Below are 25,793 nucleotides of genomic sequence, written 5' to 3'. Positions count from 1 at the left end.
GCAGGAGACCTCACGGGCAGATGTCTCCTTGCCCTGTGCCAGGAGCTAACAGAGGGCAGCTCAGTAAGCGGGGGAGGGAAGGGTGCTTGGTACCATGCACGCTGGCTGTTGAGTCACACACCAGGGGCCAGGAGAAACAGGGAATTGTCAGCAGGGGCAGGGGGTGGGAGATGGATGGTCCAGACTTGACTCAGCTAGAGTTGCCTCCCTATCTCGGGCATTGTGCCAGCCAAGAGGGGCCCTGCTGTACCAGGAGGGCACCCTACACTGAGCTGGTCCCTTTGTGCCAGCCCCAAATCCACCTCATGGAAACTAAAAGCCCCCGGAGCACCTGCCCCAGCCTCCCCCACAGCAGGGCTTGGGAAATAGGGCTGCCCCCTGCTCCCAGGGCAAGGGGGAGCTGCGCCGTAAGCAAACAGCAGCCGCCCGCTCTCATTCCGCCTTTAATGGTGAGATAAAGCACTTTGGTTTCTCAGTGACAGAAGCAGGGCGCTGGCTCCTGGCAGGCGTCCGGCCCAGCCCCCGCCTCACCCAGGCATGGAAGGGCATATCCTCCCCAAGTCCATAAACTCTGCCCCCAGGGGGGTTTCCAGACACATACAGCAGTATTTGTCACACCAGGCCTTGCCTCCCCGACACTCCTTCGCTCACTGCATATCCGCCCCACTCCTTACAACAGGAGAAAGGCCCTGCCATCCCCTCTCTCCTCCACACCCCACAAAGCCTAGGGTAGAGCTGGGGGGCACCCCACACCCTCTGTGCAGCTTAGCTCATGTTGACAGTCCCCTGTCCCTCTGCTGAGCTGGGGAAAGGATGATCACCCCCCTACCCACACACCATGGGGCCAGGCTCCGCACTGGGGCACACCCAGCAGTAGGGAAGGAGGAGCTACCTGGCCCTGGGGGATGAAGCCAGTCCAGGGCACAGCCCTTGCATTTCCACAACAGGGCAGATCTCCCCCCGCCGCCCCTCCTAGCTGCGGGCTGCCCCCTATCTCCCACCCCCACAGCTGCAAGCACTCTGCTGGCCAGCAGGGAAGGCTGGAGGGGCCTCTCGCCCCCTCAGCAGTGGCAGAGGTAGGGGGCCACCTCCAATAGATCCGCTACATTGGCGCGAAACGAAATACAAAAGGCTCCTGGGTTGTAAGTCTGTCGGCCCCACAGAGGGGCACGCGGGGCTCTGACTACAAGTGCCCCGTATTGCGCCCATGTCCCTGCCATGTTAAGCACCAGGAGACGGCCTACTGCCACGAGGACCTGAGTAAGGGGCCAGACTAGTCCAAACGGGCCAGGAACCCCAGCACCAGGAGTCCCAGAGTGGCACAGGCTGGGCAGGCTGCACTGTTGTGGGTGCTCAGCTGCCGCTCGCACTCGTCCCCGTGCCAGCCCTGGTAACACTGGCACCGGAAGTGGGTCCGTAGATAGGCGGTGTCAGGGGCAGACAGCTCCCCCTCTGCCCGCAGCAGCGGCTGCTGCCTGTCGGCCTCGCCCCGGCGCCGGATCTGGAAGCTGAGCGGGTTGAGGTGGAGGAAGACGTTGGCGGTGCTGTCCCGGCGCCGGCAGCGCCCCCTGCCCTGGCACAGCGCCTGGCTGCAGCGCTGGGCTGCCGTGGTGACGTTGACGATGTAGTGACCCAGCTCCTCCTCCAGGTAGGCCTTGATGGTCTGGCAGGTGCTCTGGGAAGGGAACGAGGGGTGAGCGAGAGCCAGAGGGCGGCAGTGAACTGACTGCCATGGCAGGCCCTGCTAGGAACCCAGGGGCAGCTCAAGCCCACCAGGGCACACCAACAGCATTGCCAGGCGCTAGCATTGTTCCTTCACCTGCCTTCAGATCCCCAGGGGCTGGCAGCACTATTGCTGCATGCAGGGGGTGGCACTACCCTATGCCCAGGCTGAGCCAGGAGGCAGAAATGCCAAGCAGGCCAGGATTGGCAGGGCCCCAAGGAGGCAGGCAGCTTCCTCTGCCCCACTGATTGCCCAGGGTCAGGCACCACGGGATGCTCAGACCTCATGGGCACAGACTGGAGCATCCAGGAAGGCCATAACACATGCTGTGCGCAGCCCCTGGCTCACTCAGCACAGGCTGCGGATGCCAGCAGGGAACCGGGCCCAATCCCATTTCAGTTTTTGACTCCACCGGGGGCAGGAGCAGGACTGTTGAGAGGTGCTCCCCATGTTCGATACCAGAGCTCAGATGGCAGCAGGATGCTTCCCTGCTGCGGGCGAAGGGGGAGCTGTCCTCCCTCTGTACCTACCTGGCTCTTGGTGTAGTCTGCATCGCCCCAGAAGATGGCACCAGCCGCCCCCAGGGCGGCGCTCTCGCCAATGGTGGAGACCAGGTCCATCTGCGAGGGAGGAATCCAGACAGGGCCAATGGTTAGGGTGGAACCTTGCAGCAGGAGGTAGGCAGGTGCAGCGCCCCGAAACAACCTGCATACTGCTCCCACCTGGATACTCCAGGGGCAGGAGAATTGGCTCATGTGGAAGGGCAGTGCCACAGCAGTCAATCCCCTGGGGGGGGTGGGGTGCTCAGACTCCAGCTGGGCTGCACTGGAGGCGTGCCCTCTCTGCTAGTCTCTGAGCAGGGCTAGGCCTGGCCAGGACCGGGACCGGAGGCCTCCTGGGTGGTGCTAGAGCACCGCTGTGGTGCTAGAGGCAGGTGCTTTTGGGCACACTAACTTGTCACCTGAGGCCATTAAAGATCCCAGGATACTTTTCCTGCTAGGCCCCTCCCCCCAATTCTGCTGCCCAAATCCCAGCTCCCTACACTGCACCTCCATAAATGCTCCTCTCCCCCCCACACTCTTCCCCAGTCCAGCTGCCTCGGGGATTCTCCGTTACGTGCTCCACACTGTTGCTGGGTGCTGTTAGAACAGCTGCTGTGCTCCGCCCCAGAGGTGGCTGCCTTTCTGGCACCAGGGAAAGCAGTGTCTTCCCCCCCCACACACACACACTCACACCCAGAGTCTATGAAGCAGCTGGGGGTTAAAGATTGCCAGTTACCAGAGATATCCCAGGGCCACACCCAGCCTGGTTGCAGGCACTTTGTGACGGGGTGGGGGTGGAGCATCCCCACCCTGTACTCCTCACATTCCTGCCCCTCCCTTCCTTGCCCCAGGCCAGCATGCATGTTCCTGGGCTGGGCCTGGCCATCAGGGCTGCTGAGACAGCAGGTGGCCTGATGGAACAAGCACTGACAGCCAGGCAGGAGGGAAGTGTCTGGGAGCCGCCAGCAGCCAGGGAAATGGGCTGAGAGCACCAGAGGTGGGAGGCAGGGCATGTGTGCAGCTCAGCTCCTGCCTGGGATGGGGGTGGGCGGCTGCAGGAGTAAGTTGCCTAGCAAGTGGGACTGGTGAAGCCTCCCCACCCATGGCCTTGCCCACTTACCCAGCTGCTGCAGCCCTCTGAGATCCCAGGCCTGGGCTCCCTGCACACAGCTCTGCCAGTGCCCCTCAATCCCAACCCACAGCCCCTTGCTATCCCCGCCCTCGGCTCTCCCCACACAGCCCTGCCAATGCCCCTCAATCCTGACCCACAGCAGCCCCCTGCTATCCTAGTCTCACAAAGGGGTTGTAGCCTATTAAAGTCCCTTCACATCACATTCATCCAAACTTGGAGCCAGCACTGAGAGGTTAGCGGAGGGGTTCTCAACAAAATTTTTGGTGGCCTCGGAGTGTGACCACCAACTCTTGCTAGTGGCCACAGACACTTTTCCCTAAAATACTTAAATATGCACATCTACACATCCAAATCAGTCACTTATTTATGTAGGGTTGGTGGGGTTTTTGCAGACTCAACAAAAATAGTGCTGTGAAAAGTGGTATTTGTCTGTTGGTTCATATCACTTTTCCCAGGAGACTTATTAGCTAGCTGGGAGGCTGAGATATTTGCATGTTTGTTAATATCACTTTTCTCAGCAAGCCCCAGGACAAATTAAGGCCTGGATAATGGGGGGCAGGAGGGGTTAGAGGGGGAGGCAGTGTGGACCTGGGGTGATGGATGCAGGGGAGACAGCAGGGGCCCAAGGCAAATGGGGGAAGGGGGTAGTAAGCCTGCATGCCTGGAGCCGGGGGGTCAGTGCCCACGGCTGCGTGGTCAGAGTCAGGGGCCGTGCAGCTGAAGCTGGGGGTCAGAGCCTGCTGCCACACAGCAGGGGCTAGAGGCCAGCACCAAGGGCCAGCTCTGCAGCTGGAACCTAGGACCAGAGCCAGTGACCGGAGCCCGAAGCTGGGGTCACATGGCCAGAGCTGAGGGTTGGCACCTGCAGACCCATGGCAGGTTCCTGAAGTCCCACCACTGGAGCCTGCTGTCCAACGACTCCAGGGCTGAAGTCTGAGCCCCACCAACCCCTATCAAGGGGGGGTTGAGAACTCACCTTGCTCCTGCAGCATTGTACCCAACCTGTCTCCAGAGCACTGCATCCAGGAGCAACAGGTCGATTTCCCCACCCCTTCACTGCCCAGGAGGCTGTTGTAGCCCCACGAAAAGCCCCTGGTGGCTGCATGTGGACTAGTGGATATAAGGCACCTTGAGAAGCCGTCAAGTCCAGCCCCCTGCGCTGAGGCAGGACCAAGTCACCCTAGAGCAGCCAGGACAGGGGTTTGTCTGACTTATTCTTAAAACCCTCCAGTGACGGAGATTCCACAACCTCCCTTGGAAGTTATTACTTTGTCCTACTGTCAGGGGCTATGGAGAACAATCGATCACCAGCCTCTTTGTAACAGCCCTTAACATGTTTGAAGACTGGTATCAGCTTCCCCCTCAGTCTTCTTTTCTGAAGACGAAACATGCCCCAAATTTTTAACCTGTCCTCACAGGTCAGGTTTTCTAAACTTTTGATCATTTTTGCTACTCTTCTCTGGACTCTTCAATTTGTCCCCATCTTTCTAATGTGTGGTGCCCAGATAAGGCCTCATCAGTGCTGAGCAGGACAATATCCTCCCACACGACACTCATGTTAGAACACCCCAGAATGAAATTAGCTTTTTTTTTTTTGCTGGGGGTGCAGCAACTCTACTGCATCCGTTTGATCCACTCTAACCCCCAGACCACTTTTCAGCAGCACAGCCACCTAGCCAGTTAGTTCCCATTTTGCAGTTGTGCATTTGATTTTTCCTTCCTAAGTGTAGTACATTGCCCTTGTCTTTGTTGAAGTTCAACTTGTTGATTTCAGACCAATTCTCAATTGGTCAAGGTTGTTTTGAATTCTAACACCTCCCAGCTTGGTGGCCCCTGCATAGTTTTATAGGCAAACTCCCCACTCCCTCATCCAAGTCATTAATGAAAATATTGACTAGCTCTGGACCCAGGACTGATCCCTGCAGGGCCCCACTAGATGCACCTTCCTAGTCTGACAGCAAGCCCTAGAGTACCATCTTTCAGCCAGTTGCACATCCACTTTATCATAATACTATCTAGACCCCATTTCCCTAGTTCCTTAGGAGAATGGCCAGCAGCCAGCTGCCCTGCTCCATGCCAGTGCTGTGCCTAAGCCACTTGCCAAACACCAGCACCAATGCCTCATAATTAGCCCTCTCATTGCCTCCCTGAGGACTAGTGTGTCCATGTTACAGAAATGGAAACTGAGGCACAGGGACAGAAGATGATTTATTCAAAGCCAGAAAATTTAAGTGCCAGCAGTGAGAATAGAACCCAGGAGTGCTGGCTCGCAGTTCCCACTCTAGCCATTAGAACACCTGGCCCTTCCTCCCCTGCACACAAGATCAGGCCTCTCCTCTAAGAGGTGAGCTGCACTCTAGCACCAATGTACGTACCCCAGAAAGAAGCAGCCTGCCACCTACAGAGACCCCACTCCCATCGGCCCAAGGACCCCTCCGCCCCTGGAGCACTTCCCATGAGAAGCAGCCCCAGCCAGGAGCCACACTCAGTAGGACACAGGAGGAAGCATTTAGGCATGTGCTGCCCTGGCAGACAGCAGCAAAGGAGGCCGTAATCACCAAGAGCAGGGGGAATCTGCCCAGCTGGGGCCACTGGTGTCCTCCCACTAGCCTCCACCCCCTCAACATGCCCAGAAGGCCAGGGGTGGAGAGCCCCCCCTCCCATACCGCTAGGAGCTGCCCAGCTGTGCAGGACAGCATGAGGACCCCCCGAGAACCTCTGACTCCCAGCCTGCCCCAGAGAAATGGCTTTGCAGCCCCAGCCATGCTAGCAGCTGGCTTTGTGCAGGGCCCCCTGGACTTCTACTCAGTCACTAATGGGGTGCTGTGCCCAGCAAAGCTGGCACACTGAGCGTTATAGATGGGCTGATGGGTGCAGGGGGCCTCTGTGGCCCTTTCACCCCCATCTCAGCAACCAACATCCCACAAAAAGAAAAGGAGTACTTGTGGCACCTTAGAGACTAACCAATTTATTTGAGCATGAGCTTTCGTGAGCTACATCCGATGAAGTGAGCTGTAGCTCACGAAAGCTCATGCTCAAATAAATTGGTTAGTCGCTAAGGTGCCACAAGTCCTCCTTTTCTTTTTGCGAATACAGACTAACACGGCTGCTACTCTGCAACATCCCACAGAGTCTCTGTGCAGAGAGGTTTCCCATGGGGCTTGGCTCAGCTTCCCTCTCCCAGTGCCTGCAGGGTAGGAGTGCAAAGTGGAGCAGGGCTCAGACCAGAGTCCATTCACACAGGTTCTGTTACAAGGGGGCCCTTTATACAAAACTGCTGGGAGACCCCACATCCCCCATTTCAGTGGGGTGCCCCATGCTACATCCTCAACAGTTAGAAAAGGAGATTGTTGCCTCCTACCCCTCCCCCATTGCTGCAAGGGGCTTGGTGCCTGCCTGCCTTTCCCTGCCCGCCCACCACCTGCTAGCACCCGAGGCTCCTCCATGCTCTGCTGGAGGAGCCCACCCAGGGCACAGCCCCATCCCATCAGGAGGGAGGTTGATGGAACTGCTCTCCTGGAACCATGGAGCTGGCACTCAATCCCCATATCGGGCTGGCAACAGGAGTGGGCCAGATCTAACACTCCCACCCCTGTCAGCCCAACAGCACGGCTTGGAGCCCCACACAGGACAATGGGGCACCCCCCGTGACAGATACTGGCCTCTGCCTGCCTGCTCACAGCTCGGACACGCCCCTGCCCCACAGGGAGAGACTGCAATGGTTTCATACATTAAGCCATTCTTGGGTATCTGCAGGCCCTGCCACTAAGCATCAAGCATGGATGGGCCAGAACAATGGCACCAGCACCACCCTCCCACTCCTGCCTTTTGTCCCCCACCACAGCCACCTCCCCGCCCATCATGCTGCCCCCTGCAGGCTCTTGTAGGGACAGTTACACCACAGGGCACCAGGAAACAGACTTCCCAATGGAGATCCTCGGCACCGCAGAGGGCATTCTGTGACAGCATGGACCTTCCACGCTGGGCAGGGGGGTTGGCTAACGGGGGCATAGTACAGGATGGGATCATTTCAGACTGCTCCCCACCACAGCTCTGTATGCCGCCGCGCCCCCCCCCTCCAAAAAAAATGGGACCTTTCCCCCACACCACACCTGGGGCCCAGAGAGCTCAGGCACTGGATTTTCACCTGAGCTCTTGAGAAAAATCTGTCTCTCGCTGATTTGCCTATGCTCAGGCAGGAGGGCTGGGAATGGAACCCAGGAGTCCTGGCTCTTAAACCCATGCTCGTCTTCCGACTGCCTCCTGAAGCTGGGCCTGTGGGGCGGGATCCAGAAAGGGGAAGTGGCGGCTGTCAACGGGCAGTTAGCCTGCACAGTGGCAGGGCCACGGCTCCCATTTCAACAGCTGCACTCCCCCCACCAGCTGGGGCATTGTAAGGTCAGGAACTCATCCCCAAGCCCTCCTCAGCCATGGCAACGCTGGGCAGGACCAGGGAGCTGGAGTGTGATCTCATAGACCCACCTGGCTAACACAGGAAGATTCTCCCCCACCCCACCTCCACTGCCCAGCCTTCTCTCCTCCCACCACAGCCTGCCAGGAGGGCCACAGAGCAGCCCTGTCCCAGCTCACTTAGCTACCACCATGCAAGAGCCCTATGCCCAGCTGGCACAAGCAACAGGGCTGCTGGCAAGTCCACTCAGATGCAGAGGGGCAAGCAGGACCGGGACCCTGCTCTACCCCATAAAGTGCCACCAGGCACAGCTGGGGTTGAATTTGGGGAGCTGGTGTTTAAAGCCTTGGATGGTGGGAAGAACCAGTTCCTCCCACCCTCCGTGGCAGAGTTCACATGAGGCCTGGAAAAGACTGGAAAGTCTGTTCCCTTGGTATGTTCTGGTGCCTTTGCTGTAATATACTGGGAGGGTGTATGATCACACTGTCCCCTAGTGGTGAGCCCACTCACTACCCTCTCCCAGAGCCAGAGGCCTGGGAAGAAGCAGGGTAAAGCCCCAGCACCTCTGGCAGAAATGGGTCGGTCCCTGGGACACGGGCGCCGCCTTACCCTGCTCAGCACATCCAGCTTGCGGCTGTAGGTGGGCCTGGTATAGACGAAGACGGGCAGCGAGTAGCCGTCGTGGTGCTGGTGGGAGATCCGCAGGGCCTCCATAACCCGCGAGCGCACAAACTTGCGGCCATTCTCGGAGGAGGCCAGGACCTGGTCTAGGTAGATGGAGGGATAGAGGGCTGTGCTCTCCTTCCAGAGCCAGGCCAGACGGTCATTGCGGGTCTCCTCCACGTCAGGGCAGCGCCCCGTGTAGCTGTCCGGGTTCTTGCTGTAGTCGTGGTTGTAGCAGTCCGGGAAGAGGTAGTAACCCCACAGCTGCTTGGGCCGGTAGCTCTTGGCGTGCTGCAGGGTGAGGAGCATGAATTCTTGGGCCGAGCTCTCAAACTCATACTGGGCCTCCTTGTTCACCAGGTCCTCCTGCCAGCTGGGGTGCCGCAACAGCACCAGCTGGCGGGAGTTCTTGCGGTAGACGTCCTTGTTCTGCCAGTTGCGGATCCAAATGGGCCGCCACTCCTCCCAGTCAATGACAGCCAGCCCTTCCTTGGCCTCTGAGCGGATGTACTTGCGGATGCCCTCCTGGAGCCGGTCCAGGTGATCCGTGAGGCTGCTGTTCTGGGGGACACCCCCGTTCACAGCCACCTGCTGCTCGTCGTAGTAGGGGTAGCGGCCCAGGCGCTCCTTGTAGAAGATGGTGAGATTCTGGTCTACGAAGCCCTCGTTGGGAGAGGCCTGCAGGTCAAAGAGGCTGAAGTCCAGCTGGACCTTGAAGCGAGGCCTGCAGTCCTGGGTCGGCGCATTCCAGGCCACAATGAAGGGCTTCTGGGTGAAGAGGGGGGCAAAGGTTGGCTTCTCGTCCTGCCCACGGCTGCTGGTGACAGCAAGGAGCAGGAGCCATGGCACTGCCAGCGCAGAGCCTCCCCGCATTCTCTCTCGCTGGGCTGCTCGGTCACAGGATGGCTTCAGGTCACAGCCTGCCGGGGGAAAAGGCTGTAAGAGGGTAGGGCAAAAGGCACTCCCCCACCCTGCTAGCAGTAGAGCTCTGCCAATGCCCCTGAAGCCCCCCTACTAGCCCAACCCCACAAACCCAGCTTTGCCGACGCCCCTCCAATCCATCGAGGTACTCCAATGGTCTGCCACTGGCCCCCTTGTGAGCGCCTCACAAACATTCGTGCATTTCTGCTCTGAGCTGGGGACAATACAGAAGGGAAACTGATGCTCAAAGCTCAAGTGACTGGCCTGAGGCCACACAGGACGACTGCAGTGGAGCTGGGAACGGAACGGAGATCTCCTGCCTTTCAGCCTAGTATCAGAACCCAGACCAGCCTTCCTGCCCCGAGAGCCCAACCTGCGGCAGCCTCTGTTGTTCCAGCCCTGGAGCTAACTCCCAGGGCTCTGCCACCGCACTTTGGTCCTGACCTGCCGCAACCCACCTGAGCGCAGTACAACTGGATGGGCAGCAGAGACTCGTCCTTAGGAGGGGAAGATGCCAGCCACAAAACCCTCCAGCACCAGCAGCGGTACAGGGCTGAGAGCAGTCCCAGGCCCAGGTCGGTCAGCACCGCAGGCTGAGCAGCCTCCCCAGCCCCAGCCAAGGGCCGGCTCCAGAGCTCAGCTCCAGTGGTGCAATTCCAGCATAGCTTTCTTGACAGTCCCCCCAGCAAGAGCCGGGCCCCACCACACAGCAGGCACGTAAACTCCCTGGCAGGGAGCTTGCAACTTAGGGCCTGGCTCCGATCTCCCCCACACGTGGCGCCGACCGCGACCACTCGGGTCGAGTCACTCCGGATTGACGCTGGCGGTAAACCGGAAGGATCAGGCCCCACGCCGGAGGTTTGAAGCCCTGAAACATCCCAAGAATGTGCGGGCCTTCGCTTATCAGCGCAGCCGGTGGGTCGGACACGCTTTGTTCCCGACCGATCCCTCCCTCTCCCCCTGTGCGACCCCCGCCGCAGCTCCGCCGAGATGTCCCAGCCAGGCCACCTTTTGTTCGGCAGCTCCGCGCACTGAGCAACAGGCTTCGCACGAGCTGCGGGGCAGCGCGAACTTTTTTCCATTGCAATAGCCTGCGAGGCCAGCCGCCCGGTGGGAAGCAAGCGCCGGAGATCAAATAGCAAAGCTGGGGGGGAGGAGGGAGAGAAAAATGTGGGTGTCAGCAGAGCAAGCGCTCGCACAAAGCCGCGCAGAGCAGCCCCACGGAGCAGAGCTGCAGCGAGGACAAATCCGCTCCCAGCCCGGCCGGCCAGCGAGCGGCACAAATCACCGCACGGCGCAGAGCCGGGAGAGGGACTCCGCGGAGCGGCGCGTCCGGGAAGCTCCCCAGAGTTACCAGCTGCCCGTCGGCCCGCCTCGCCGGACCCCCAGCCAAGCCGCACGCCGGGATCCAGACCGCGAGCTGCCGGAGCGGGGCAGGGCAAGCGGGGGAACAGGGGACCTTTCCCAGCCACCCGGGCTCCGCTCCAGAGCGGGACGCTCGCCGGGCCGCGGAGGGGCTCGGCAGCCCCCGCGCCGGAACCGGGGCCGGTGGGAGCGCTCCACGCCCCCCGGCCCGGTAGCTGGGAAAGTTCCCTCCTCGCCCAGCCCCGAGCGGGTCGCGGCCGGGCGGGCCCCAGCAGCTCCCCTGCGCTCCGGGCGCGCACTCACCTGGGGCTCAGCTCCCCATCACCCCCCGGCCAGCCCCCAGCGAGCCCCTTTAAAGGGCCACGAGCCCAACACCACTCCGCTCGTTGCTGCCGGCCTCGGCAGCCCCTTTAAAAGCCCAGCGGCTGGAGCGGCCCAATGCGAGCCGGAGGGGAGGGGGAATCCCTGCGGACCCGCCCCCCCCAGGGAGGCACCGGCTCAGCGCGCGCAGCCGGCCGGAAGCGGGAGGGAAGTCCTGCGGTCCCTGGCTCGGTCTGCGCCGTTTCTAACGCTCCGTGGCAACGGGGACCGTTGTTTTTATGTGCACTAGTCCTTACCCCCTTCCCCAGTCGGCAGGAACCACTTGGTACAGCCCGGCGGGCTTGGCATGCCAAGCGCCGCTTGCTACTGAACTGCAGGGGGCGGCGCGCGCCGGGGCAGGGCGGGGCCAGGGGAGCGGCCGGGCTAACGGAGCCCGCACAGGGCGGCAGTTAGGGGAGCAGCGAACTGCTGCAGCGCCGGCCTCTGCCCACAGGAGGGCGCTGTGGGGAGGTGGAGAGGGTCACTGGCTGTGGGGGGCTCCCAGCTACTTCAGCCCCAGCCTCTCCCAGCAGGGGGTGCTGTGGGGAGTGGGGCAGGAGCACTGGCTGGGGGGGGGGTCCTGGTTACTCCAGTTCCAGCTTCTCCCAGCAGGGGGTGCTGTGGGTCGCAGGGCAGAGGGCGCTGGCTGTCTCTGTGTGTGGGTCCCAGGTGCCCCAGCCCCAGAGTCCTCTGCGATTCCAGTGTTCGGAGCCTGTTTTCTCCGGGAGCTGCAGACAAGGGGGCGGGCATGCCTGCTGCCTTGCCCTCGCCCGGCGGGAGTTGGTATAAGGCAGGGGTTCTCAAATGGGGGGTCGGGACCGCTCCAGGGGGTCGTGAGGTTATTACATGGGGGGGTCACAAACTGTCCGCCTCCACCCCAAATCCTGCTCTTCCTCCAGCATTTATAATGGTGTTAAATGTATAAAAATGTGTTTTTCATTTATAAAGGGGGGGTCGCACTCAGAGGCTTGCTATGTGAAAGGGGTCACCAGTACAAAAGTTTGAGAACCACTAGTATAAGGATTGACTTGGGAGCACTGGCTCTCTGATCAAGTCACAAAGCGGTTGTTATGTCAACGGCTGGGAATCCCTTCGAACATTTGTTTCGTTATGGACTCTACATAAACATCTGCTGGGGGAACAATGTCAGCCCCAGTGAATGGCCATTGTCTCGGGAGGGCCATTTTCCTTCCCAGGAATGCGCCCGCCAGTCTGCTGGGTTCAATGGCTCCCCCAGAGCTCTGGCAACTGGCTGCCAGGGCAGGGCTTGGCATGCCAAATGGCTGGCGCGTTCCAACCAGCCGGCGTTCTGGAGCCCTTCCAAAGTGCCACTAGAGCTCAATCAAAACCAGCTCTTCAGAGCCAGAAGGCCAAGCAGCTGGATCTTCTCCCACCACGAGGTTATTTGCATGTTCTCATGATCGCAGAAGCCGACAGCACTCAGGAGTTCAATGGGGCTTGTCTGAGTTTGGCGGCTGGCTGGTGTACGGTGCCATCTGGGGAACCTGCAGACACAGGATGCTGAGCGATCAGCCCTGGTTGAGTTCAGCTGCAGTCGTGGGTCTTCCTTGTCTCTGGAAATCAGCTTCTATCTAACTACATAACAGAGCTCCTGCTTCCCCCATACCACTGGGCCCGTGGGCCTCAACCCTATCCCAGAAGGGCCTTGAGACCCCATGGTGTCCCAGGTCTCTCTGCTGAGTGCCACCACCAGGGACAGCAATAGTGCTTGTCAGCTCAGGATGTCTCTAAAGCTTTACACTTTGCTTGAACACTCCTTTCTGGGAGCCCTGGGCTATGAGCAGGAACATGGGGGTTAAAGAGACAGTGCCACACACTGGATTCCTTATTGATTAAAGCCTCCAAAAAGTGCCTTCAGTCACCTACGGCACTGGGGACTGGGATGGCTCTGGGGATGGAGATGGAGTCTCTCACTTCTAGGTCCCTAGTTCCATAACCCAGCCCAGGTCAAAGGAGACCAAAGAGCCTTGGCTTGGGGTGGCTGATGAGTGGCCTTTTGGCTATGAATTAGATGGGGAGGGATGTCCCAGTCGATTTCCAAATGGGCCGGTATCTACGTGACACCCACTGCCACCAAACCTGCTGGCACTCCCAGCAGCGAGACCGAGGACTGAGTCGGCCAGAGGGTCCCTCTGCACTAGTGAAATGGCCCACAGGCTGACCAAGGTTGCCCACTGCAGATCCCTCCTGATCCATCCAGGATTGCTGCTGCAAATGGGGACAGTAGGACGAGATCACTGGGGACACTGTTACAGGGTGCACGACCGGGCCCCAGTTCTCAAATGGTTTGGGCCCATCTACAGTAGCAGCTTCCCTCAAGGTTAGGGTGGGTCCAAGGGGAACGTATTGAATGCTTTTGCTGGCCTCCAGCGGATGCCCCTGTCTCACACATAGAGGTTGGTCTCTGCAGGGTGGGGCTGAGGCATGCAGGTTATATGGGGGCTGTTTGCCCTGCCGCTGCCCATGCTGTATCTTGGCTGCAAGCAACCAGAGGCCTTTGAGCTCCAGGGCTGTCGCCACAGCCCCAATCTCACACCCCCACAATCGAATGCAGTTTTATGTTTGCACTGCCAGCTGGCCTGGGCACCTCCCCTTCCTTCCTCCACTGGGTTTTCAGGGCACCAGGGGAATAACCTTGGGGCTTGCTTTTAACCAGGCCCTGCTTTTCCAGTCACATGTGAGCCACTTACAAGACACTGTGTGTAAAGTAATTAAGGGCTTGTCTATATGGGGAGTTTGACCACATATGCTTAGTCCAGAAGTGTCTGCTTCTGGTTTAGCTTAGCTCCCTTTGGCTGTCCACATGTGGGCTTACAGTGGTTTAAATTCACTCCTTTAGCTTCTACTGCTAGAACTTCCCAAGTGCACGAGTCCAGACAAGCAAACAGGATGAGGCCAACTAGTGACAGCTGGGATAAGAAACCCCCCCACAGGGTAAGGTACAGAAGATCCACTCCCACCCCAGCGTTACTCGCTGGTTACACAAATGGAGGGACACCTTAGGGCTTTTCTTAACAAGCAGCCACCCCACAGACAAGCACTGCTACCTCCCCACTCTTTCCTGCTCCTGCTGGGAGAGACCAGTTCCGTTAACTGGGAGCTCCCCACATACCCAGCACTCCTGCCCCTCCCCACAGTGCCCCCTGCAGGGAGAGGCTGGGGCTGGAGTAGCTGGGAGCTCCCCCCACAGGCAGCGCTCCTGCCCCCTCCGCACAGCGCCCCCTGCTGGGAGAGACTGGGGCTGAAGTAGCAGGGAGCTCCCCCAACAACGAGCACTCCTCTCCCACTCCCTACGCCCCTGCTGGAAGAGGCTGGGGCTGGTGTAGCCGGGAGCTCCCCCAACAGCCAGTGCTCCTCCCCCACTCCCCACTGCACCCCCTGCTGCGAGAGGCTGGACTGGAATAGCTAGGAGGTCCCCCCCACAGCCAGTGTTCCTGCCCTGTTCCCCACAGCACCCCCTGCTGGGAGAGGCTGGAGTAGCTAGGTGCTCTCCCCACAGCCAGTGCTCCTGCCCCACTCCCTACAGCAGGTGCCAGAATCATCAGGGCAGAGTGGTACCAGCAATGCCCTCTGAGCAGCAGTGGGTGGGTTCTGGCAGTGCATGCCCATCATGTGAGGCCCAAGGCCAGGGAATAACAACAGGGAGGAGAGCTACTGGATCATCCGGTGCCTTCATCCCAGCTGAGACGGATCTCCAGCGGCAGAGGAAATGAAGGGCGGCTGATCTGTAATCCGATCACAGCCCCCCCACCCCTGCGCTGGGGAGGGTCAAGGGGGTGAGGCCCAAGTGGGAGGAGGGGGGAAGGGGAAGGCACTGGCCCAAGCTGGGCTCTGCAGTTCGGGGTGGGGGGTGAGCTCCCAGTGGGAGGAGGGGGAAGGGGAAGGCACTGGGGCTAGGCTGAGGCAGGGGCCAGGCCAGTCAAACAATGGGGACTCCCAGAGGAGCTGGCTGTGGAGCTTGGGGCATTGTTCCACACAAAGGGCTCAGGAGGCAGCAGTGGGGCAGCTCCCAGCAAGGAGGCCAGCCAGCCCACATTCCGGGAGCTGGGGGCTTTGCCAGCCCAACCCCAAGCCCCGCACATGAGCATAGGCAGCCAATTCAGGGTGGATACGCACCACCAGCCATGCCAACCACATCCGCACTTCCCCTCCCCCCCTCCCAGAGCTACACCCCACCATTACAGGCCCCAATTCCCCCCTCCCCCCATTACAGACCACAAATCCCCCTGTCCACCACCCCCACTACAGACTCCAATTCCCCCTGCCCACCCCCCATTATAGACCCCAATTCCCCCTGCCCACCACCCCCATTACAGACCCCAATTCCCCTGTCCACCACCCCCGCCCACCCCCATTACAGACTCCAATTCCCTCTGCCCACCCCCCATTGCAGACCCCAATTCCCCCTGCCCACCACTCCCATTACAGACCCCAATTCCCTCCACCCCATGTTAGGCCAGGTTTCTTCAGGGGACAAGGCTGACTGTCACTAGGGGATGCCGTTCTGCCTGGTGGGCTGCCCCGCGGGTGTAACACTGCGCAATGGCTGCAGCGTAGGATTATCATTCCATGCCTCCTTGCCGGGAACAAAGCAAAGCAACCCAAGCTGGGGCTGATGGAGGAGATAATACACACAGCCCATCCGGCTTCTTGATGGGCCCGGAAATCCATGTGCCTGGGATGAGGGAACAGCCAGGAAGAAATGCAGGAAGCCGGGTGTGTTCCAGGTTGGAAGCATGAGACACTCACCAGCAGTCCAGAGGGGAGAGTGAAACAAGGCCTCCTCAACACTTCCACTCCCCCCAGCCAGCACTCCTGCCCCACACCCTACAGCGCTCCCTGCTGGGAGAGGCTGGGACAGAAGTGGCTGGGAACTGCTCTGGGTCTAGCACTCTCACTTTTCTGGACAGTGCCTCCTCTGTTTTAGTCCTGGAAACACTGTAAATGAGACAGTTGTCCCCAGTACAGAGAACTGAGCTAGAAAGTCCCTGCTAAGTACGCTGGTCTGGATACAGAACCAGAGCACACACACACGTCCCCCCCCTTACTTTCCACAACACTCAAACCACAGCCTGGGACCCACAGCTCCTGTATCCTTCCAGCTACCAAGTCTCATGTTATCACACTAACAATATAGATTGCAAAGCCCTTTGCAAAGGTGGGGGTCACTATCACCATTGCACAGATGGGGAAACTGAGGCACTAAGCGTTACCCAAAGACAGAAAGCAAGTGGGTGACAGAGCCAGGTCCTGAACCCAGCTTCCCAGGGCCACATCCTACTCACAGGGTCTTGCTGCCACACACGGCTCTAGTGCATTGCTGCTGTAGCATCTCAGCTCCAGCTGATCTCTGCTGCACGTCATGCAGTCCTCAGCTCTACCCGAGCAAGAAGCTCTCTCCAGAACTTCTCACTTGCCTGCCCTCACGGTGTCCGAACCTGCTGCACCATTGATCAAACCGCCTTCTCATTGACCCTTGGGGCTAGTTGTTCCAAGCACTGGCACGTGGGCAGCCAAAGTCCCTACCTGATGGCTAGTCACTGGCTTGTGTGACATGAGTTTGTGGGGTGTCAGTCCCATGGGCCCGTCACAATGCCAACAGCCCACCAGCTTTTAGTCACTGCAGAAAGGCTGAGGACTGACTGGGCCACGGACCCAACCTCCCTGCTCACCCCAGAGGCTGAGGCACCTTGGCAGGGAGCGGTGTGTGAGGTGCCTGGCACTGCTTCTGCCCATGCTAGGCGTACGCTGGCAAACACAGTTACCATGAGACTCCCTGAGCAACGCCCTTGGATCAGATTCACCCTCAGCAGTGTAAGGTCCTAGCCAGGACTACTCTAAATAGGGGAGGTTTCTGCCACACACCTGGCATGAAGGAGGCAGGGCACTGAGTAGGTGCCCACACCCATCTAGATGAGCACAATGAACATTGCAGGTCACTGGATGTTCTACTCCCCTCTGGGACAGCTGGCTGGGGTGCTTCTAGCACATGGCATTGACAGATCCCCCCTCACGCTCTGGGTTAGTGCATTAAGTCTTGTCTCCTACCCCTGGCATTGGGACAGGATCAGATCTTTTGCTAGCCTTCTGTGGCCCCTCTATAGGTTAACACTGGCTGTGTCCTTGCACCACACATTGGAGGGAGTCATAGCACTTTGTGGACATTCATTTACTCACAGAACCCCTCTGGGAGACCAGTCAGTATCATTAGCCCCATTTTATAGATGGGGAAACTGAGGCACGGAGAGAGGAAGTGATCATGCAGCAGGCCAGCAGCAGAGCCAGGTCTAGAACCCAGCTCTTCCAAGGCCTAGCCCAATGCTCCAGCCACTAGGTAACACTATCAGAATGAGCATATGATGGAGCTGGGAATAGACCTCAGGAGTCCTGACACACATTGCCCCCCCCCCCCCCGTTCTCACTGTTCGATTCACCCACCACCACCACTTCCCTTCCAGAACTGGGAAGAGAACCGAGGTATCCCAACTCCCTGCTCTTATCACTCCTTTCCTGATCTCATTTCTATTGCTAGGTTCATCCCAGCCCGTTATTCTCTCCAGGTAAAGCAGGTCCCTTCACCCTCCCACAGTATAAAAAACTACTCACCCACCTGGCTTAGCTTTCTGTGGCTCCGGGTGGCAGCCGCAATGTTGGCACAGGGAAGGGTGTGGTAGAGAGATCGGTCCACACTGGGGGAAACCCCTCACAGATGGCTGCACCCAGCGAAGGAAGGGAGAAATAAATGAATGACGGAGCTGGCGAGGAGGAGAGTTTTGACCCAGGCAGGGGATCTCCGAACAGTCCAAAGGGTCCGGATTGGACAAAGATGCTTCCTGGGCTGTGCCGTCCCAGGGCTGGGATTCCAGGGGCTCTGTCTCCCAACGTCTCTCTCTCCTTCTCAGCTCTCCTAGGCTCGGTCTCCCGCTCCAGAGGTGCACACTCTCAGTCTCTGCAGTCCAGGGAAGTGTGCGCTCCCCAGTTCTCACCCGCCCCAATGGAGCTGCCCTATGTGCCTTAGCCAGTGCCCACCCCTTTGTCCCCCTAGACTTCCCCCTAGCTTGGAAGGCCTTTCTCCCGGAACCGAGCCTCATTTCCTGCTGGCAAATGGAAAGGAAAGCTGTGCAGTCCCTGCTCAGCAACCACAAGGCCTCAGAAAGCTCAGAGATGGGAGGAAGGGTGGCTCAGAGGTCAACAAGGTCTCAGGGGATCTCCCCCGCGTTCGCTTCCACTTGCAACCCAAGGCGACTGCTGCTGTTCCATCATGCACCAGCCCAGTTTCCCCCAACCCTGCCGACGGGGCAAGATCGGGGCTTAGCATGGGCTGGATCGAGCGCTGCTTCCCATCCTGTTCTGATGTTGCCACCTGCCCCACCCAAAAAGGAAATACTGCAACAAGAGTCACCCAAAAGCTCTCCAGACTCTTGGCTCCAATGTGCACCTCTCCCAACCTGTAGATGGCACTGCAGAGCAGCTGGGCCTGGCACAGTGCCCCCAAGCTGTGCTCTGTGGGTGTGTCTGGTACTACCAGGATGTGTCGGAAGGTTCTGCTCCCCTTGAACGAGTCTTCCTCCGCTTCCGGGTCTGCCTGACTCCAGCAGGACTGGAGAGCACCGTCTGCGGGCGAGGGGACCGGAGCCTGCACTGTTAGAGGATGCCAGAGAGACTAGCCCCCATTGCCCCCTAAGCTGAACTGCCCGTAGGTGCAGGGTCAATACAGAAGCCACATTCTGGGGCTGGCGCAGAGGCCCCTGGCCAGCTGTTCGTGGAACACCGGCGGGTGTGCTATGGAGATCTGGCGGGGCACAATGGCGCAGGTGCCCCGTCTTCTTTACAGGTGCTAAACCCCATAAAGGACGTTAGAAATGCTCAAAGACTTTCCCAAAGGAGCACATGCCGGAGCTGCCCCAGAGACGTTCTGCAGTCACCAGTGAAGTGGGGGGTGGGGAGATGTCTCCTGGGCCCAGACTGAGGCTGTATAGGGAATTTGCAGGACCCTGGGATGTGTCCTGAGTTGGTGTCAGGGGATTTGATCCTTGTCTGGGCTGGCCTAGAATTGGTGGGACTCAGAATGTGGCAGATGGGGGTGAGGCGGCTGTCTTCTCAGGCCTTGTTGCCTTAGAAGGGAAAATTGCTGGAACTCTGCAACTGTAGCTTTAGTTCCAGTTTGTTCCCAAGCATGGCACAGTTACAGTTCAGCGCTAAGGAGCAGTTGCCCGAGGGGCTGTTTGCTATTCCTAGACCAGGGTACACGGTGCTGCCAGAATCCCTCGCCTAGCAGGGGGATGCGAGGGGCAGGCGAAGGAGCAGCAGGACAGAACCAGCACAGTGCTCCCGGGGAGCATCATGGCTGTGTGGTCCCAGGGAATGCTGGCATTTAGGGGCGGGGGGGGGGGGATTTCCTCTGCCTGTCACTGCGCCGCCGCTGAGTGCTTGGGTTGCTCATGGAGCTGCTGGATCAGCCCTTCGGTGCCTCCCGTTTCCGGCCTCACCATGGTGACTCAGCAGCTTTCTAGAATCAGGAACAATACAGGTTTCCTGCCCCGAGCTCTGCTGGGCTGGGGCCAGGAAAAGAAACTGTAGAGATCTGTTCTGGCCTCAGGGTGGAATGGACCTGGCGGGACCTAGTGGAGGTCAAGCTCCCATGACACTCAAAGGTTAGCCATGCTGCTCCATGGAGAAAGAACTCACCTTCCTCAGCAGCCTGGGGTGGGGTGCCTGTCATCATGTTCCTTCAGACAGAGGGTCCTTCCCCGCACCACCCAGCATGGGCCCCCAGAATCTAATGGCTGATGCCTAAAGCCCCATTTAACCCAAGCTCCCTTCCGCCTGAGCCACATAAGTGATGGCTGCCAAGGCACCCAAAGAGAACCTGCCCCCTTTCTGAATGACCCCCAATCAAGTCTCTGTCTCTATCCCCATCCATCCATTTATGCAGGGGCTCCATCAGCATGATACCCACGCATCTTCTATGTATCTGTAAGCGTCCTGCTCCCTGCAGCTCTCCTGCCCCCTCGCCACTCCCTGGCCTCTCCTCTGACGCATGTTGCTTCTCCAATATCTCACCACTGAGCCCACCTGCTTCCTTGGGATGGGTGCTGGGATGGCAGCCAACAAGCCACATGGGATGGGACCCAGGAGCAAGTTCTCTGATGCCGGTAGCTCCAGCTGTGATCCCAGGGCAGCCCCATGTGTCACCACTACCCAAGTCTTGTTCACTGTTGCTCTGTGTGCAAAGGCCTGGCTGGCTCAGGGATTCAGGGTACAGGGCCTTCCTAGCTCAGCAGTGACTGATGTCTGCCCAGAGGTCTCTGGGAAATGGGTTGAGCGAGTCCCACTCCAGTTCCTAGTGCATAGGCACCCATGCCAGCACTAACTGGACCCCTTGCCAGCAGTCTCTGCTGATGGCTCAAGGACTGAATGGGCCACAGAGACCAATCTCCCCTCGCTGCCTAGTGAGGTCCTTCCAAGCTGGGCAGAGGCACACCAGTGCATGATACGGGAAAGCCAGCCCTGCCACACAGCCCATGCTGTACCTGCTCTGTGGATAGAGGAGTCCAGGTTCAGGAACATTTCCCAGCACAGGAGCCATTTAAATCAAAGCACTTTCCCCAGGGTCCACCACTGGCCATGGGGCAGCTCCATGGAGTGGCTGAAGGTGACACTTGTCTCCAGGCAGAGATCAGGCAGGGAGGCTAGCCTGGCTGGCAGGGGCTAGGTGGGTAGGTAGGGCATCAGCCCTCTGGCTGGCTGGCAAGTGTGGCAATGACAGACCAGGCTCCAGCTGGCGGTGCTGGAGTCAGCCCGAGCAGAACTGCAGAATGGCAGCACAGCCTGGTGCTCTGGAGCTGCCCTGACTGTCCTTGTGCAGAAGAAAGGCCCGTCTGTTTATGGGGCTGATTTGGTGGGTTTTTTGCCATGCTATTTCCAGGAGGCAGAGTCAGTTTTTTTCCACTGAGAATGGAAGCAAAGGTCCTGCTGAAGGCTCCTTTATGTGTGTGTTTGTGCAGGTCCCTCCGGGTGCCTGTCCAAAGAGAGTGTGTGTGTGCCTTAGTATGTTCAGGGTTGCATGTGTGATTTCTGGCACACGCCCACACACGGAGCTAGCCAGGAGGCTGCCAGGCGCTGCTAGGCTGAGGAATTTCACAGCCCCCAGTTGGACAGACTGTCCCTGATCTACCCTGTCTCTGCCAGGGCCGCTGCTTTGACTCCCCCACAGTGCCATGGAGTGGATGTGCCCAGGACAGGGCATACTTCCCCCACCCTGCCAATGAGCACAAGAGCTGAGCGGGCAGAGCTGTCCCCATGTGCCAGCCTCTGCTCAGAGTGAAGGTGCTGCCCGACTTCAGAGTTCTGCACCCCGCGAATGTTGCTGCAGGGACTAACTCACCATTTCTCAAACGTGGCCACCAGGGGGGTTCCCTGCTGCCACAGCAGTTTCCTGGGGAGACGGGGCGCGAAGGGGGACTATCAGCCCCTCCGATTTCCCTGTAAGTTGTGCAGCAGCGTCTTTAGGGCCGTGCAGGCGCTCAGGGAACCCGCCTGGGGAAGGGGTGCCCCTCCCCCGGCCCCCAGCCTGCCACGGTCAGGGCACCCCTCCACCAGCCCCAACTCTGCTGCAGCCTGGCCCTGCCACAGCCGGGGCAGCACGGCTGCAGATGTGGCTGGAGCAACCCGGCCCCAGCCCGGGCCGGGCGGTGTGGTCCGGCCCCAGCCACAGCAGCGTGGCTCCAGGCATGGCCAGAGCGGCCCAGCCCAAACCCAGCCCCAGCCCCAGCCCCAGCCCCAGAGTTGCCACGGCAGGGAGAGGCACCTTCCCCCCATGGCCCCCGCCAGCCCAGGTGCTGCTGTGGAGAGAGACAGCTGGGGGGAGTCCTCTTTTCCTGCCGTAGTCCCAAAGTACTCTTCTGCACCCCAAGCTGGAGCCCTCACATCCCCAGCCCCACCCGCACCCCCAGCTGGAGCCCTCACAGCCTTGCACTCCAACCCTCTGCCCCAGCCCCTAGCCCCTCATCCCCAGCCCCACCCCAGAGCCTGCACCCCCAGCTGGAGCCCTCACACCCCTGCAGCCCAACCCTGTGGCCCAGCCCTGAGTCCCCTCACACACTCCGAACCCCCTTGGCCCCAGCCCCACCACATGAATTTTGTTTTGGGCACCAATATGAAGGTGATGTGTCACACAACACCTCCATATTGGTGCACATAACAAAATTCATTCTGCACATAAATGGGAAAAATTAGAGGGAACACTGTCCTTCCTTCCTTCCTCTACCTCTCTGGAGACACGGGTGGGACACACAACGCTTAAGGAGCAAAGTGAGGATGGGAGGGGAGGGGGAGCTTGGCGAGGGAGTAAGGAGGTGGGCGGTGAGCCAGCAGCAGAGTGAGGGGGCGTCTGGCTGTGAGTGGGAGAGTGAGGAGGGATGCAGGAGGCAGGCGGGAGGTGGGTCAGGAGGCGAGCGGCAGGTGCATGGATAGCGGGTGGAGCCCCCCTTTGGGGAGGCTAGCCCCCGACTCCCATCCCTTCCTCCCCCACCCCGGCAACTGGAGCCCCGAGACCCATCTGCCCCCCCTCGGCTGGAGCCACAAGCCCCCCACCCGGAGAAGCCCCGAGCACCCCCTCCCTCAGCTGGAGGAGCCCCAGCTGACCGAAGGCCCAAGTGTCCCCCGCACACACACACACACCTGCCTGGAGGAACCCCAGGCTGGCTGTAGCCCGGAGCACCCCCCATCAGCAAGAGGAGCTCAGGGCCAGCCAAAGCCCCGAGCCCCGCCACCTGCCTAGAGAAGCCCCTGGGTCAGCTGTCGCCACAGCCGTGCCTCCCCCCTCCCCAGACCCAAGCTGCCCAGATATGGTTTTTCGTTATTATTTGGACTTCTATTATGTCAAAGCATTTTTAAATTTACTTCAGAATTGTTGTGCAACCACTTTTACCAAAAAAGCAAAAGAAACAATAATAAAAAAAGACAAGAATATGCAAAGCACCTTAGTTGTGTTTCTATTCTGTTAGGTCCAGTAAAGAATAGAGACAACTGTCTATTATTTTTATTATTGAGTGTGCAAAAAACAAACAAACAAACCGTACATAAATAAATTACGGTGATTTGGATGGATATATGTGCATATTACTTTATTAATTTAGGAAAAAGAAACAATTTTAGGAAAAAGTGACAGTGCAGCCACCAGCGAGAGTTGGTGGCCACAGTCTGAGGCCACCAAAAAATGTGTTGTGAGAACCCCTGGACTAAATGGTGCCTGGACAAAGCCAACTCGCTATCTGGCCTTGTGCAAGTCCCTGCCCCTCCTGTGCCTCAGTTTCCCCATTTACAGACATGGGGGCGATGACACCAGGCTGATGGGAGGGGCTGGAGAAGGACAAAGTGTCAAGTGTAATCCTGGGAGAAGGGTATCATTGTGAGGGCTCAGCCCTTGGGAGCACTGTTCTACTGGGATGCAGCTTCTCCTCATTAGTCCACTGCCCCGCAGGAGGCAGGGGGGGCCACCCTTCTCTGTCTTGCAGCCTAGCTGAGGCTGTCATTGCCAGCTTCCTGGGCCAAGGATGGAAGTTCTCCAGAACAAGCCCACCAAGCTGGGGTTTAGCCCAGAGCCTGCCCCTTTGGAATTAACGCACCACCAGAAGTTTTGGCCACACCCTCCTGCTGCAGGGGAAGTGCAGGGTGGATTTGATGACGCATGCAGAGCATCACTTGCATGGACGTAGATGAGATCTGACCTCATTGTGAGTGTGCATTCCACAGGAAATGGAGCTTGACTTTCCTGCAGGTGAAAGGCCCAGAGAAATGAAGAGACTTGCCCCAGGTCACACAGGAAGAGTGTAGCAGACACAGGAACTGAACCCAGAATAAGAGTAAATCATTCAGGCCATGTCTGTGTAACCCACACACCTCCTGGGTGTGGCGCTCTGTCCCATCAAGTGGCACCGAGACCACTTAGAGAGAGAGAGATTAATAAGTTTGCTCTACAGCCATAGGTAACAGCTATATGGCTTTAGCTCATACAGTAGAGACTCATGCATTTAGCTCCAGAGATCCCAGGTTCGATTCCACCTGCTGACCGGGGTCTGATGGTGTTACAAGTGGGGGCTTGTCTGCGATTTCAACTGGGAAGTTTCTGAAACTCTGGATGTGTTTCCTCAGCTAGAGGAAGCCACACACCTCCTAGGTGTGGTGCTCTGTCCCATCAAGAGGCACCGAGACCACCTAGAGCAGAGGTGGGCAAACGACGGCCCGTGGGACCGTCCTGCCTGGCCCTTGAGCTCCAGGCCAGGGAGGCTAGCTCCTGGCCCCTTCTCTGCTGTCCCCCCACAGCCTCAGCTTACCATGCCGCCAGCGCTCTGGGCAGCAGGGCTGTGAGCTCCTGCCAGGTGGCATAGCTGCCAGACATGCTGCTTTGAGCAGCATGGTAAGGGGCAGGGGGTCCCGGGGGGCAGTCAGGGGACAGGGAGCAGGGGGTGGTTGGATGAGGCAGAGGTTCAGGGGGAGGGGCGGTCAGGAGAGGGGGATTGGGGGGGTTGGATAGGCATGGGGGGCTGGGGTATGGATAGGGAGCAGGGGAGGTTCAGGAGACAAGGAGCAGGGGGCTTGGATGGGTGGGGGACAGTCAGGGAGCGGGAAATGGGAGGAGGCAGATAGGGGGCAGGGGCCAGGCTGTTTGGGGAGGCACAGCCTTCCTTACCCAGTCCTCCATACAGTTTTGGAACCCCAGTGTGGCCCTCAGGCCAAAAAGTTTGCCCACCCCTGACTTAGAGAGAGATTAATGAGTTTTCTAACAGCCATATGACATTTAGCTCCAGAAGTCCCAGGTTCGATCCCGCCCACTGACAACCAGGGTCTGTTGGTGTTACATCTCCACTACGGTGGCACAGCTATAGCACCAGACTGTAGGTGCTTCCTACATCACTGGAGAGTTTGTCCATCACTGTAGGTAAAACAGCTTTCCACGTGATGGTAGCTAGATAGGTCAATGGACAGATTCTTCTGTCCACTAGTCACATCTACCCCGGTGTTAGGGCAGCATGGCTAGAGTGCTCAGGGTTTTCACACCCACAACCCCCCTGCCCCCCGAGGGCCGTAGCTCTATTGGCCTAACGTTCAAGTGTAGCCCAGATCTCAGGATAAATTGTGCAGATCTCTGAGCCTCTCTCTCCTGTCAGACTTGAGCAAGGAAACAGTTTACTCCTCCCTGAGGTCACTGGGGGCGGTCCCACCTCTCCAGTCCCTGCTGGCTCTCTACAGCCCCAGCTCTGCACTGGTTAGGCTTGGGTCCCATTTTTGAGGTTAGCTTCGCAACCAGAACAGCTAGAGCCTTTATTCTTGTTTTAAGTGGAAGCTGAGCCTCTGCAGACCAACCAAGCGACTCCAGCCTGGTGTCCCACCACACTCTGACTGAACGCGAGCCCTGCCGTCGGAGATCTCGAAGTGCTTTACGAGGGAGGGTCACCATTCTGATCCCCATTTTGCAGAAGGGAAATGGAGGCAGAGAGGGGAAGGGACTTGCTCCAGGACTCCAGATCTAAAAGTAAGAGACTGGCCTGGTTGGACAACAGGGCCAGAGCCACTGGCAGACTCATAAACCTCTACACATGATCTGGGGGGTTGGGAGGATGATGGGAGGACAAAGAGAGACACTGTCAGACA

The 25,793-nt window shown here is 58.8% G+C and overlaps 1 protein-coding gene across 2 annotated transcripts; it reads right to left on the bottom strand.

Annotated features, from left to right (window-relative positions):
* Window positions 1–430: 430 nt before the first annotated feature.
* On the bottom strand, window positions 431–11,149 carry HYAL2 (hyaluronidase 2). Of its 2 annotated transcripts, none has more exons than XM_077821849.1 (4): window positions 11,061–11,149; window positions 8,418–9,391; window positions 2,254–2,343; window positions 431–1,675 (listed from the first exon to the last, which is right to left on the bottom strand). In XM_077821849.1, exons 2-4 carry the CDS (start codon window positions 9,342–9,344, stop codon window positions 1,274–1,276), a joined length of 1,419 nt encoding a protein of 472 aa, XP_077677975.1. In that variant the 5' UTR covers window positions 9,345–9,391; window positions 11,061–11,149; the 3' UTR covers window positions 431–1,273. The 2 variants fall into 2 exon arrangements, with proteins under 2 accessions (XP_077677975.1, XP_077677976.1); XM_077821850.1 differs by lacking the exon at window positions 11,061–11,149 and adding an exon at window positions 9,851–11,033.
* Between the last annotated feature and the right edge of the window lie 14,644 nt (window positions 11,150–25,793).

The sequence above is a fragment of the Eretmochelys imbricata genome, chromosome 7 (assembly GCF_965152235.1).
Source record: "Eretmochelys imbricata isolate rEreImb1 chromosome 7, rEreImb1.hap1, whole genome shotgun sequence".
NCBI lineage: Eukaryota > Metazoa > Chordata > Testudines > Cheloniidae > Eretmochelys > Eretmochelys imbricata.
This window is presented reverse-complemented; position numbering and strand designations above follow the sequence as displayed.